This window comes from Eptesicus fuscus, chromosome 17 (genome assembly GCF_027574615.1).
Source record: "Eptesicus fuscus isolate TK198812 chromosome 17, DD_ASM_mEF_20220401, whole genome shotgun sequence".
Lineage (NCBI taxonomy): Eukaryota > Metazoa > Chordata > Mammalia > Chiroptera > Vespertilionidae > Eptesicus > Eptesicus fuscus.
Genome location: NC_072489.1, coordinates 15,048,485 through 15,061,941, shown reverse-complemented (window position 1 = coordinate 15,061,941; position 13,457 = coordinate 15,048,485). Strand labels below are relative to the sequence as shown.

Sequence of the window (13,457 nt, the reverse complement as noted above, 5' to 3'; positions counted from 1 at the left end):
TGGACTGGCCGAGGCCCGAGGCCCGAGGCCGGCCTCTGCGCGGCGGCGAGCCTCCCGAGGCAGCGGGGGGAGTTTGGCGCCGAGGAAGGCCGAAGGCTGGGAGAACCCGGAACGGCCTGACCCTGGAGAGAGGGGGTCCGGTGTGCGCGCTCAGCGTCACGGCTCCCTGGTGCCGGGATCCGAGGAAAGGCGGACCTGGAGGGCGAGCGCCCAAACAGCCAGGAGATAAGTCACCCCAGGCCCGGAGTGTGATCGTGTGTTTGTGAGCAGGAAGGGGGTTGGGGAGCGCATGTCCCGAACCGCCCCCCCTTCCCGCCCCCAAAGAAAAGACCAGGGCTCTTCTCTGCGCGGATCCACTGGCGCTCCAGGCGGCTCGGTCCCGCCGCTCCAACTGGGGAGAAGGGAGCGGCGCGCACCGCGGGGACCCGAGCCGGGACGGAGGGTCCCGCCGCGGCTTCGCGGAGCGCAGCTCGCAGCCCAGAACGGCTCTCGGCGCCCACCGGGTCGCCCCCGCGAGGCCGAGAATGATGGCCAGGACCCTCCAGGGGTCGAGTTGGAAGGGGCTTCCGGGTCCCCTGCCCCGGCGCACTCTCCTGCGGCACAGACTGGGATAGAGCACCGGCTGCAGAGGGATCGGGACGCGGAAAAACAGCCGCGGCGCCGGCTAGCCGGGCGTCCGGCCTCCGGAGAGGAAGGAGCCGGGGGCGGGGTGGTGCGGGGTGGAAGGGGGTGTCTGAGCGGGTCGGCTGGCGGCCATCTCTGGCCCTGGGCAGCCAGAAGAGGAGAAGGAAGCTCACTTTCCCCTGAGAGATGGGAGGGTTTCGGCGCGCTCTCCCCAACCCGGGGAAACAGGTTCCCGAGCGCCCGCCGTCCCCCAGCCCATCCCGGCTGCGGCCCGGGACCAGGGCTGCTTGGGAAGCAAAGCGGGGAACCGCGGGCCGCGCGCCGCACCTCCCCGGGGCCCAGGCCGGCGGGCGAGTCGTGGCCTGCGCTGCTCTCTGTTCAAAACGAAACCCAAACTCCTCAAAAGCTCAAGAGGAATTTTTTAAAAAATCATTTTCTTTCACTTTTAATAAACAGGCTGCTAGGAGAAAAAGAGAAAAACGAAATGAGCGATAGCTAAGGACAAGATATCTTCAAATTGTTAAGTCCCCCCCTTGAAAAATATTTTTTCCTAAGACCAACCCCACTCCAGCCCCTCCGAAGCCTTCGCCTCTTCCGGAAAATCACGACAGAACAATCCAACTGCGGCCGCCGTCCTGGGCAGGAGTGGGCGCGAGGCCCAGGGAGCCCACCGTGGCTGCCTTGCTCTTCTTTCTCTTTAGCCAAAAAAATAAAAAAGATAAGAAGAAGAAGTAAAACCTTTTAATACATCAAATATACGGAATTTTAATCTTTAAAGCGATACATTGTCTATTATTTTAGTACATGACGTAAACCTTACTTGTCCCCTTTTCAGCGGGTGTACTTAAAAATTAAAAATAGTTAAGTGTTCCTTTTAAAGAACAAAATAAGGCAAATGAGGTTTTGGAATAGAATTGTTTTTCCTTTTTTTTTTTTGTTTTCTTCCAGAATACATACAAAAAAATACCCATTCTCTTCCAATGGTATACACCTTAAAAATAATTGCAATTTGAAATCAGAGCTGACAAATTGTGACTTGTTTTGTTTTTGTTTTTCATTTTTGTAACAAACATGCATGTAAGTTGTGTTTCAATCAGACATTAAATAAGAACGTACAATACAATCATAGCAATTTTAAAGTAACATTAAAGAGAAGACCTCTAGTTCTGTGGTGGTTTTGTATTTATTTATAATCTACAAGGGTCGGGAGGGTTCGTTTTTCTTTTTTAAATCCCCCCGCTTCCTTTTTAATTTCCCCCCTCTTCCTTTTTATCTACGGAGCTCGAACTAAATAATGCACTTTAGAACCATGGGTCCGCTTGGAGCTAACATAAATAAATACCAGTGTCCACCGATGCAGTCCTCAGATGAACACTTTCTCAATTATTTTTTTTCCTTCTTTTTCTATAAAAAGTCAAATGATATTTTTTTTCCAACTTTTATAAAGTTTGGGTGGGAAGGGGAGGTAGGGAGGGGAGTTTCCCACCGGGTCTCGGTCGCTGTTTCGGGTAGACAGATACGGTGTAGCTAGTTTCTCCTCTCCTGGCCCGGGTCATCCCCACGCAAGGGTGACAGTAGCTTCTCCCCGGTTCCCGCCCCTCCCGGGGCTCCTCCCCTCCCCCCAGCTCCTTTCTCTCCCGAGCTCGCCCTGGCGACTTCCCTCACTGATAGCCCAGCGCCGAGGCCGTGGTCAGTCTCTGTCCGTAGAGGGCGTAGGGGGAGTAGTAGGGTCCGGTGGCCGCGGGCACCGGCACGGGAGCACCGGGGGTGGGGAGCGGGCTCTTGGAGTAGGGGTGGTAGCGGCTGCTGAGTCCCAGCGCGTGGTGGGGGCTGCGCAGCGCCAGCGTCCCCGGGCTTCCCGGAGCGCCCGACGTGGGGATGTGCATGTGGCAAGCCATGGCCGCCGCTGCGGCGCTGGCCAGGGAGGACGAGCTGGGGTAGCCCGACAGCAGTTTGTCTGTCCCGGGGAAGGCCGTGTGGGTCCGCAAGTGGCTCAGCAGCTCTTCGGACGTGGCGAAGCGCTTGTCGCACGGCCCGTTCGCCGACACCCAGTTGCAGATGTGGGGGAGTGGATCGTTAGGGAGCATGAAGCCGTAAGGATAGAGGGGGTGGCCGGCCAGGGAGGGCGGCGTGGCCCCGGCAGCGGCCGCGGCCGTTAGCGACGAGTGCACGCCGTGCAGCGGGTGCGTGGGGTACACCAGCGGGTATCCGGACTTGAGCGCCGCGGCGGCAGCGGCCGGGTCGTGGGCGCACGAAGCGCTGGCCGCCGCCGCCCCCGCCAGGTGGCTGGCGCAGTGGTAACTGAGGCAGTACGGGTCCCGGCACAAACTGGCTGTCATCACGGAAGGCGGCGACGCCCCGGCCAGGGGGCTCGAGCCGGCCGGCTTACTGCAGCCCAGAGAGCCCGCCGCGGCCGCCGCCAGCTGCGCCCCCACCAGGCTGCCGGGCTTGGTGGGGTCGAGGGCCACGCCGTGTGGCAGGAACTGGGGCGGGTAGCCGGCGTAGGCCCCCGCCAGGCTGCCCGGGTAGGTCATGCCCGCGGGAGGCAGCGGGAACACTGTCTGGCCCGGCTTGTAGGGCGACACTGGAGCCACCAGCCCAGAGCCCAGCACCGAGGAGGAGGTGGGCGCGCTGGGGCCCGTGCCGGAGCTGGAGCCCGACGAACCGCCACAGTCCGAGCCTAGAGCCTTGCCCCCGGGGCCCCCGTCTGGGTGCTGGTTCACGTCCACGTTAATCCCGCCGCCGCAGCTAATCCGGCCGTGTGCCAGCCCGGTGGGCGCCCCTTCGGCCGAGGCACCCCCAGCGCCCTTGCCGCCTCCACCGCCGCCACCTGCGTCGGGGTCCTTCTTGTCGTCCTTGCCCTCCGGGCCGCCCCCGGCCGAAGGCAACATGCCTCCCGGCGAGCAGGCCGAGGCGCTGGAGCTTGGGCTGCCTGTCCTGGGCGTGAATGGCTGGCAGGTGGCGCTCGGTACTCGGAATCCGGACTTCTCCGCCGAAACCCCCCCACCGCCGCCACCCCCGCCGCCGCCGCCTCCGCCGCCGCCGCCTCCCGGCTCCTTCTTATCCGAGCCGGGTTTGGAGTACGGCTTGAAACTCGATTTGTCCTCCACGCCGATGTCACTCAGCTTGAGGGGCCCCGACTTTCCGTCCTTGTCGCTCCCGGCGCCGCCGGCACCGCCCGCGCCGCCCCCATTGGAGGCGACCGAGGAGAGTTTGGAGGAGGGCGAGGGGTCGGGCTTCCCGATCTGCGAGCAGGTTTGCGCCAACAGGGCCAGCGGGCTCTTCTTAGCATCGAGCTGCGGGGTCATTTGTGGGTGGTGGTGGGGGCACAAACAGAAAGAAGGGGATATCCTTTAGAATCCTGGCTCCTAGGACTCAAACGCCCCTCCGCCACCGCCGCCAAGATCCTCCCAGCCCCGAGGCGCAATTCTAGGCGGCACCCCCTACACACACACACACACACACACACACACACACACACACACACACACACTCGTCCTTGAGAAAGGTAGCAGGCGCCCCTCTCCCCCAAACTGGGCCTTACGTGTCCTTGCTAAGCGCTAAACTGGATTTTTAAAAAACTCACTAAATGTTTTGGTTTCTGACTCCTAGACCCAGAACTGTACACCCCCCCCCCCACCACCCCATCCCTAATTCTTCAGAGTACGGGCTCAGGAGGTTTGCGCCTGAGAAGCTGTGCACCAGCTTCTGGGGGGCCTGAGGACTGCGACTTTGGACCCGCATTTCGGGCTCCCGTCCGTCTTCCGGGCAGAAAGTGGGCCTGGGTCCGGCCAGGCGCTTTTACACCAAAGGGAAGAACAAGTTTTGGTGCCTTGCCCCCTAACAGGCACACCCCAGGGTACCTCCTCCCACCTTTCCGCCCTAGTTTTAAGGTGCGGGAGCACTATCCTCTCTTCCCACCCGGGAGCTGAATCACTTCGACCCCCCACCCCCCAACTTCCACCCCCCAGATCCCCAGAGGAATTCCGTGAAGCGAAAGCCAGGATGGTACCATCCCAGCACGATCCAGGGAGAGAGAGGGTCCTTACCTCGATGGGGCTGACGGGAGTGGAAGGCAGGGGCTGCAGGTACTCGGGGTGCAAAATGTGGCCAGTCCGTGCGGTCAGCATCTTCAGCACCTTGATGGGCAGTCGGTTAGCCTGGCGGAGAGGGTCAGAAGGGGGCACGGCGTGCACAAAAGGCTTGGTGCTGCCGGCCGGGGACGAGCCTGGGCCGGGGCCGCAGCTATTTCCAGAGAGCGCGCTGGTCCAGGCAGGGTCCGCACCGCCGCCGCCGCCGCCGCCGCCGCTTTGCTTACTGCTTCTTAGGGCAGAAAGCGAGGGCGCTGTGCTCATGACCCACCCGCGCGCATGGGAGCAGCGGGGGGAGGGCTCCAGGAGGCGCGGGGCGGGCTCGGGGCTGCGCGCTCGCCCGGGGAGCAGGAGCAGCAGGAGGAGGAGGAGCTGGCGCAGCGGCCACCAGCGCCCAGCGCGCCTTCTCCGCTGCTGGAGCCAGAAGCGAATAATCCTGGGTGGCTCGCAGCGGAGCCGTGGCCGACCGGGAAGAGCCGGCCCGACTGCGGGACTGCCGGGTGGCTCGCCGTGTCCGCCTCGGGCTGTGCCCCTGCGCTGCGCGCTCGCGGCCCGGCGTTGGCGCTGCTCTCTGCGGTGTGAGCCGCTGCCTGTCCAGCCGGGGCTCTGGCGAGGAAACTCACTTCAAAAGCAGCTGCACCGAGGGGGAGATTAAAGCCTTTGCCGCCTTCCAATCAAATGGGAGCCCGAGGTGATTGGAGGGTCAAGGGGATGTGACGCGTCCCGCGCCGCCGCTGCCGCCGCCGCCGCCGCCGCGGCCCGGACTCTCAGCGCCGGTTTTAATGGGCAGCTCCCAGCTCGCCGCCCCCAGCCCCCCACCTCCGCGGCTAGTCCCCTCCCTCGATTTCGATCCGAAGGGTAGCTGGACTTTTATTCTACGTTTGCTATCTGCCGCCTCCCTCTTTTTTCCCCCTCCTGTCGTCCTTCCTTTTCCCAGCTCGAAAATAAACTGAAACCTCTCGCAGGAGGGTGCATGTGAGGAACAGACGGAGGTGGCGTTCGGACGGAGCACCGGCAGACTCTGGACCACAGCCGGACTGTCAATACCAGGGGTGCACAGGGGCCTCGAACACCAAATATTCTCTCCTCCCCAGTAATTGAAATCTCTCGCGGTGCGGCCGCCAGGGTAAGGCAAGGTTGGGGAGCGGGCTGCTGGAGGAAGTCCGCCCGCCCGATTTGATTTCCCGAGCTTTGGCGGCGGAGAAACCAGAAGCTAGGTGGGCAGCGGTGGCGGTTTTTCTCCGAGTTCTGCGCTGGGCTCCCCGCCCTTCGCGGCCACGTGACGCCCGGGGACTCGCAGATTGGGGCAGGACCGAGGGTCACATGTTTCCTCTGTTTCACACTCAGCCCCCACTTCTTACTCTCCCCTGCCATCCTCTCCTCTCCTACCCGCTCCACCACCCCCCCACCCCTACCCCCGCCAAGTTCTTTGGGCATCTCCACCCCTCCATCAATTGTCAATGTTCCTCGACCGCAATCAATCAGTTATTTGTCAGCTCTTGTCAATCCGCCCGTGATTTATGTCAGCTTTTGTTGCTGATTACAAGGCGGGTGCGACTTGAAGGGAAAAAGAGGGAGAGAAAGAGACAGAGAGGAAGGAAGAGATCCAGGGGAAACCGGAGGAGGAGGAAAGGGGAGCAGCCTCAAGGGATGGGAGGGGAGGGGGGCTCTAAGGAAAAAGAATGAAAGAGGGGAGGGAGGCGCTCAGTGTCAAGAAAATGAATAGTGAGAGTAAAGTGCGCAGGTGCGGCCAGGGTGCCGAGAGGGGCGCGCAGGCCTGGGGTGCGCGCCTCACCCCTCTTGGTGTCGGAAGCAGAGATACACCCTTCCACATTTGGGGACTTAGGTCTGTTGGGGCCTCGGAGTTCGGAACGGCTTCGGGTACCCGAGAGGGGCGGCGGTGATATCTAAGATCGGAGATTTTTTTTTTCTCTCCCCTGGAATATTCATTCCCTCGGGGGCACGTAGAGTGCGGATGCCAGGCTGCTAGCCTGCTGCGGACCCCACCCTCCGTAGTGCCCTGACCCCAAACGCGGCGACTTCTTCCTAAGACCACATCACCAGTGTAACCTTGAGTCCCGGCGGCCAATGGTGGGGTATCCCTCTCAATTCTTTGAACCCCGGGGGTGGTGGTTAGGGCTGCGAGGCTGCGAAGAAGAGGCCTGGCCATGGGTGTATCGGGGAGATACACTCTGGCCGCTTCCCCAGTCCCTCCGCACTGCGCTCCATTCTAGCGGGCTTGGTAGCGGGGTTACTCCGCTCTGCTCGCTCGAATTTGTGGGACGCGTAGCCGGGACTGACCTGCGCTGGGAGAGCGGAGCGAAGGAGCGAAGGAGGGCGGGGGAGGCTGCCTGTGGGAACACGGGCGCTTCCAGGGAAGCGGAGCGGGACTGCCGCGTTCCCCTCGATTTGCACCGTCACTCGGCTGTTTGGGAAGAAGAGGGGAGGCGCTGTGCGTGTTTCCGTGTACCTGATTCTGCGTACACAAGTGTGTATGCGTGACTGTGCCGCTGTGTGAGTTGTCAGGGCTTGGATAGCGTCTGGGTCGAGTTCGGGGGTCACCTTCAGAAAGTCGCAGATATTGGAAAGGGGGGGGTGGGCGAGAGGAGAACACACATCCCCTTACTCGGAAGGACTTGGAAGACTTTGAGTCTCCCCTCCCCCACTTTTCCGCCCCGACTCTTCTTTTGTTGTCAATCCTTTTGATAAATGGCGGGGCAGGGAGCGCTGGGAGCCCAGAGCCAGTCGGAACCCGCGCGGGGGGCGGAGGCCGGGCCGGACACGGGTTTCCCCCGCGCTCTCCGGGCGCAGAGCCCCGCACACGCTGGGGTCGGATTTCGGACCTGCCCTCAGCGGCGCTCGCCCTCTCCTCTGTAACCATCCCATTCCCCTCTCCCCCGTTTTTGTCTCTGTCTCCCACTCCGAACAGGTACCGAGAACTTTCCGGGGTGAGTTTTAGAATTTTCTTGTAGGCATTTCATTTTCTGCGTTTCAATCTTATCCCTTGATTCTTCAGGTTGGCAAACTTCATGAGATGGCAACCTGGCTAAAGATAATTTGAAGAGGCGAGTGAGGCCGTGTGTGTTTGGGGCTGCTGTTCGTTGGTGTGAGTAAGTGTGCGCGTGTGTAGGTGTAAGGACACGCCTGCGTTCAAGGGGGTTTGGAGTGTCTGCGACAGCCGAGGGAGGCGAGTTTGGGAGCGGGTGGCGAGGCCACAGGCAAGGTCGTGAAGGTTGTCTTGATCATCTTTGGGTAGCAAGTCCCAGTGAGTCCCAAACTGTCTCCGAAGAGCAGCGCGTTTGTGAAGTCGCTGTGTCCTGCGGCTTCGTTGGTGTCTGTGCCACTGAGTGCGCGGCTGTCGAGGCGTCGGCCTGGATCCGCTGTGGAGCTCCCAGCTCGGCGAGCTCAGCTACGAGCCGGGTGTCGCCAGGCCTCCCCTCGGGGCCCAGACACTGAATGCTAGGGGAGGTGGCCATAGCTGGAGGTGAACACGGGAGTGCCCCCCCCCCCCCCACTCAGTTCCTTCCCTCTTCTGGAATTGGGTGCGGCAGCCCCAGCACCCAAAGCGGGGGGAAACCAGAGAGTGGCCCCTGTGTCCCTCGGAACGGGCGTGCCGCGGCACGGCGACACACTTCCGCAGGCCTGCAGGGCGCTGCGCGCATGCATGAGTGTCGTGGTCCGCGCGCGCTCGCCCTTCCCCAAACCCAGGCTCCTGGGTCCCCCAAACCCAGGCCTTCGCTCCCGGGCTTTCGGGAGGATCTGAGCAGGCTCGTCTCGCCAGGGAGGCCAAATCCTCGCAGGCCAGCGGGCCCGTGGGGGGTTATTAATTACTCGGCGCTAGGCCTAATGCCTCCTACCCCCAGCGGCTGTTGGCGTGGATGTCCTGTGGATTTTATTTGCACACAATGGAAATGATTTGTCTTCTCTAAAAAAGGAGTGGGCATGGCAGATATCTGAGGAGGGGGCGGGAGGAGAAAGAAGGGGAGAGAGTTGAGGCAAAAAAGTTTGAAAATGCCTTGAACTATTCACTGTCGAGATGGCTAATCAGTATTGAGGCCGGAGGGCAGGCGGGCCGCCTTTCACTGCCGCTTCCCTTTCATCTCGGGCTCGGCGGAGGCGCTCAATTAAAAGCCTATCAGTTTGTAAGTAAATCAACGCCTATCAGAGTTGTCACATCAAACAAAACGATTATTATTGCAGCCCGCCTCCCCTATTAATCTCCCTCGAAGATAATCCGCCTGACAGGTCAGACCCGGCGAGCTGGAAAGCCTGGCCCAGAGCGCCCAAATAGTCCCGGACTGGCGCGCGCCCCTGGGGGCCTCCCCACCCAGTATGGCCCCGCCTTGTGGTCCCAAAGGAGGGGGGCAGAGAAGAGAGCGCGTGGAGGCCGCCGGACTCAGGGCTGACCTTCGGGACCCGGAGCAGGGCCTAGATTCCGGGGCTGGTAGGGGGAGGTTCCGGGTGGCCTTCCCTCTTCTCGAGACCTTGAAGGTACCCACCTTGCCTAAGCCAAAGCCTGGCCGGTTCCCGGAGTCTCGCCACGGCCTGCACTCTTCTCGGTTCGCCTCTCGCCTCTCCTGGCTCTCTCTCTCTCCCCCGACCCCCCCCCCCCCATCTTCTCTTTTTTTGTTTCCTCTTCGGCTTCTTTCTTGTCTCCCTAATCTTCTCCTTCTCTTCCCGCCCCTTCCTTTCCCCCTGCCAAGGAATATTTCCTATTCTCTCCCTCCTCTAGGTATACAGTACTACGGCGCAGTCCCACTCTCTGAAGAAGGGCATTCTCAGGGCCCGGGTTATTCCTCTGAGCCAGGGCTGCCTCCTGAGTGTGTGCAATTTCCAGGCACTCATGACCAACTCCTTTCTAATTTTTCCTCACACAGGGGCTCTCAGAAAGTCCGTGTCTGTTTAAGGTTTGGTTGCATTTGGAGAGGTGAGAAAATAAAGAGAGACCAGGGCAGTGACCTGGGTGGACGGTTGCAAGCACCCCATTGTGGAATTCGTATTTGGTCTTGGAATTTCACTGCTGCAAATGCTTGGGCGTTGCAAATACTCGGAGACCCACCAGGCGTCTGGCATCAGCACCGATCGGATCCTGTGAAGGGGTGCCTAACATTTCAGAAGTAAACACACCCAGACAACTGCTTCTGTGGCTTCACACGGGCCCTCCGGGGGCCAGGTGGTCTCGGTAACCTCCTGGGAGTGAAATGGCCTTCTTTCAGGTGTTCTCTGGCTTCGCCCTCTGCCCCGCCTGGGAACCAAGCGCGACCCGCCCTTTTCCACACGCTAGCTCCAAATCCATAGGCCCAAAAGGCTACTGCCCTAGCTCGGTGGAACCAGAATTCAGAGGTGGTTCAAATATTTGAGGGGGAAGGGCTGCCCATAGGCCCCCAGGCCCTGCTATCCTAAATGCCAGGTTCGGAACCCCAGGAAGGCTCCCTCACCGCTCATGAATCTGGGAACCCCACTTCGCTGCCCCCCAAGGCGGGACAGGACTGGTGGTCTGGGCCCAGCTTCTCCCATCAGTCATATGGGAGTGGAGTCTGAGCCCACCTCAGGGGGCTGGGCGCCAGAGATGCAGGACCCATGACACCCCCCCCCCACCCTGGGTTTCCGAAAGCCCCTCAATTTGTGTGTATTTTCCACAGCCGACCTGGTAGGAATATTTATTTCTGTACACACAAATATTGTAGAGATGTAATGGCTCAGTTACCGGTGCGCCTGTTTTTCTTAAATGTATTTCACCTCTGCCATGCCACAGATATTTAAGGAGGTACACATGCTGTACCCCTCAATGATGTGGAACTCACTCTGGCTATAGGAAATATTGGGCTGTGTGGGTATTTGGACATAAGTATTATCTCGAGCCTAGATTACACCCAGGCAGAGGCTGTAAAAAGACCCTTGCTGTAGGATTTTTCCAACTTAACTGTATGTGCACACACTGAGAATTTAATAATATTTTATATCCCTCTAAAGATCTAAATATTCAGATGTTATGTTACATGCCCTTGAGCCGGGAGCGATCTTCCGTTCACACTGGACGTGAAGCTGTTTGTGTAATTTTCATCTCCCTGCACTACACATGAATCTTGATCCAATAAATTCAACCTTGTCATTTTTAGAATCGATGGGATTTCTCTGGCTGCGGTTCGCTCTGCCTCTATCCGAATAAATCCAGCTCGCTGCCAACGGGCAGGCAACGCCTCCCGGTTCTCCTGTATGCAGACGCATCGGCCTGGAACGCGACACAAGGTGGCCTCCCGTGCTCGTGAGGCGGCAGGTGGGGCCCTCCAGGGAGGCTGGACGATCAGCACCCTCGGGCCGAGGGGCCCCTTGCTGCCCCGCTGTGCCTCGCAGCCCCCACTTCTTGTGGATGCTTCAGGAACCCACCAGGCCGAGCCCGCCCGCAGCGAAAACTGAAAGCAAATTCGGCGGCAGATGAAGCCCGAACTTTCTTCCATGCAAGTTTGCAGCAGAGATTCGGCGGAGGCTCTGGGAGGTCAGCGTGACAACTTGCGTGCGAGAGAGGTGGGGCTGTAGGCGAGGCGGGCCAGGGGCGGCCTGCAGAGCGTGGGCCCAGGCGAAACGCTGGGGAAGGTGCCTCTCCTCCTTTATTTCTCGCCAACTCCTCGGCGGGTCTGTAAAAACAGTTCCCAGGGTGCCGCGGACGTCGAGGCTGTGTCAGCGGGGATTGCACCCGGGAGGAGTTAGCTGGCTTCCTAAAAGTTGCAGAAAGAGCTTTCGGAGAAGCGTCCGCGCCCAGCCGGGCGCAGGACAGCTTGGGACCAGTTAGCCTTACCCCTGGCGAAATGGTCAGAAATCCTCTTGGGGAGGGAGGGGGTCAATCGGGGGGAAAAGGAGACATATGTAAAACTTTAGACAATTAAAAAAATTTTCAAAAAATAAATCATCTTGGGGAGCCCCCTGCCCAGTTCGCTCCCCTCACCTCCAGACCGCGAGTAAATAACCTCCCGTTGCCTGCGCTGCTAACTTCCCGGCGCCGCGCCGAGCCGCGGTCGGCGGGCGAGGCCGGGACGCAGAGCCGGCCCTCCAGGCCGCCCCGCCGCCGGCTTCGCCCCAAGACAGGCTTGCGCGGAGGTGCAAGGACGAGCGAGGTTCCCGCTCCCACGGGCTGCCCAGACCATCACCCGCCTACCTCCTAACTCCCCGGAGCGAAACCTTCCCTCCATGGGAGCGGCTGTCTGGGGGGGGGGGGGGGGCTGGCTACGGAGCAAAGTGCACGGAGGTGGGGGGGTGGGGGGTAGTGGCGGCCGCCCATCTCTCCGCAGGGCCTGTCGCCGGGCCGGCCGCGGCGGGTGAGTGATGAGGGCAGAGAAGGGCGCCCATAAATCGCGGGTGTCAGGGCGAAAAACTCTCTTTATTGTCTGCGTGATGGATGGGCCCAGGGACGAGACACCAAATACTTCGTATCGCCTTTAAATGGGAACACATTTTCCGCGGCCATAATTCATGTTTTTTAAATAGAAAGTTTGAAATGTTGCCTATATTTCACCGGCCCTGACATATTTATGAATCGCTCCCTGCATGCAAATATCATTATTTAAAGCGCCGGGGAGAGCTCGGGGGAGGGGAGGAGGCGCGGCCCCCGGGGTGTGGGAGTGGTGAACCGGAGAAATGCGGCTGGAGGGGGGCTTCTCCCTAAAGTGAGCACAATGAGGCGCGAAGGAAAGCCGTGTCCGGAAGCCGAACGCACCGGGACTCTCCACCCGCGCCGGACCCCGAATAGCCGCTCCGGGAAGTTTGCGCGGCTTGGGGACGAGGACGGGCCTTGGACGGCTGCCGGGAGACCAAGGGACATTCTGCGTCCCTCTCCCAGGCCCTGATCCAAGCCGAAGCCACCTTTCCCAAGAAAGAAGTAAACAATAAAATAAAAATAATTTAACAAATGCAAATAATAACAATCCAACATGTTCCGTATTCTTTGCCATTGCATCGATTTTTTATTGATTTTCATTCTGCAAACATGAGATTGTGCGCACCCGGGCGGGGGGGGACTGTCAGACCCCAGTCAACACAGGGAGTGGATGGGGGATAACCCTCCGGTGCCGCGGCCCCGAACCGCCCCCACCCAACTAGCTCACTACCTCCCAGGCACAACGGAGCCTGCGCAAGACGCGGGGTCTAGATAGACCCGGCCCCCAAGGTACTGGGGGCTTCAGTCTCGCCCCTCCACCTCTCCTCTGCTCGGCGGCGCTCCAGGGGTCCGCGCCTACCCTCCCCTAGCTCCACTGCCAATACAATCGCTTTGGAAACGAGCCGGGCACGTGCCTCAGCCTCTCTCCCCCGCCGGTCCCGCCGGGGAGGCACCCACACCTGCGCCCTCCTCACTAGCGGTCTTTACCTGAGCAGCGCCCCCCACCCCTCCCGGCGCCTGCGGCCGCGCCAGTGACAGCGGGATGGAGGGAGGGAGGGGAAGTGGGAGGGACAGAAAGCACCGCCCGAGACAGTCAGAGACGCAGACCTGGGGCCTCCTCTTCGGATCAGGTCTTGGGGTCTTGGCGGAACTTGGTCTAGAAGCCGATTGCTCTGGGAAGAACTGGCGGATAGCTGGGCCAGGGTACCCCGCTTCAGAGGGCGGGGAAGGCCCGGCGGCACTTCCGCTGGCCCCCGGCGAGGCCCCGCCCCTCCGCCGCGCCGGCCCGCCCTCAGCTCGCTAGGCTCCGCCCTTGGCGCACTAGGCTCCGCCCCCGGCTCACTAGGCTCCGCCCCTCGGCGGGGCCGCGG

At 60.7% G+C, this 13,457-nt stretch overlaps 1 protein-coding gene and 1 long non-coding RNA gene across 2 annotated transcripts; one reads left to right on the top strand and one right to left on the bottom strand.

The window, feature by feature from the left end:
- Window positions 1–1,350: 1,350 nt before the first annotated feature.
- On the bottom strand, window positions 1,351–5,045 carry ZNF503 (zinc finger protein 503). Its single transcript, XM_008145340.3, has 2 exons — window positions 4,674–5,045; window positions 1,351–3,920 (listed from the first exon to the last, which is right to left on the bottom strand). Exons 1-2 carry the CDS (start codon window positions 4,977–4,979, stop codon window positions 2,286–2,288), a joined length of 1,941 nt encoding a protein of 646 aa, XP_008143562.2. The 5' UTR covers window positions 4,980–5,045; the 3' UTR covers window positions 1,351–2,285.
- Window positions 5,046–5,308: 263 nt separating this feature from the next.
- On the top strand, window positions 5,309–11,909 carry LOC114232889 (uncharacterized). The gene is made up of 3 exons (XR_003618998.2): window positions 5,309–5,573; window positions 5,681–5,841; window positions 10,835–11,909. It is a non-coding gene; the product is annotated as an uncharacterized LOC114232889 (long non-coding RNA).
- Window positions 11,910–13,457: the final 1,548 nt, after the last annotated feature.

Coding starts and splice junctions, on each gene's coding strand:
- ZNF503 (XM_008145340.3), bottom strand. CDS start 4,979: ATGAGCACAGCGCCCTCGCTTTCTGCCCTAAGAAGCAGTAAGCAAAGC. Junction 3,921..4,673: donor CTCCCGTCAGCCCCATCGAG/GTAAGGACCCTC, acceptor ATGACCCCGCAG/CTCGATGCTAAGAAGAGCCC.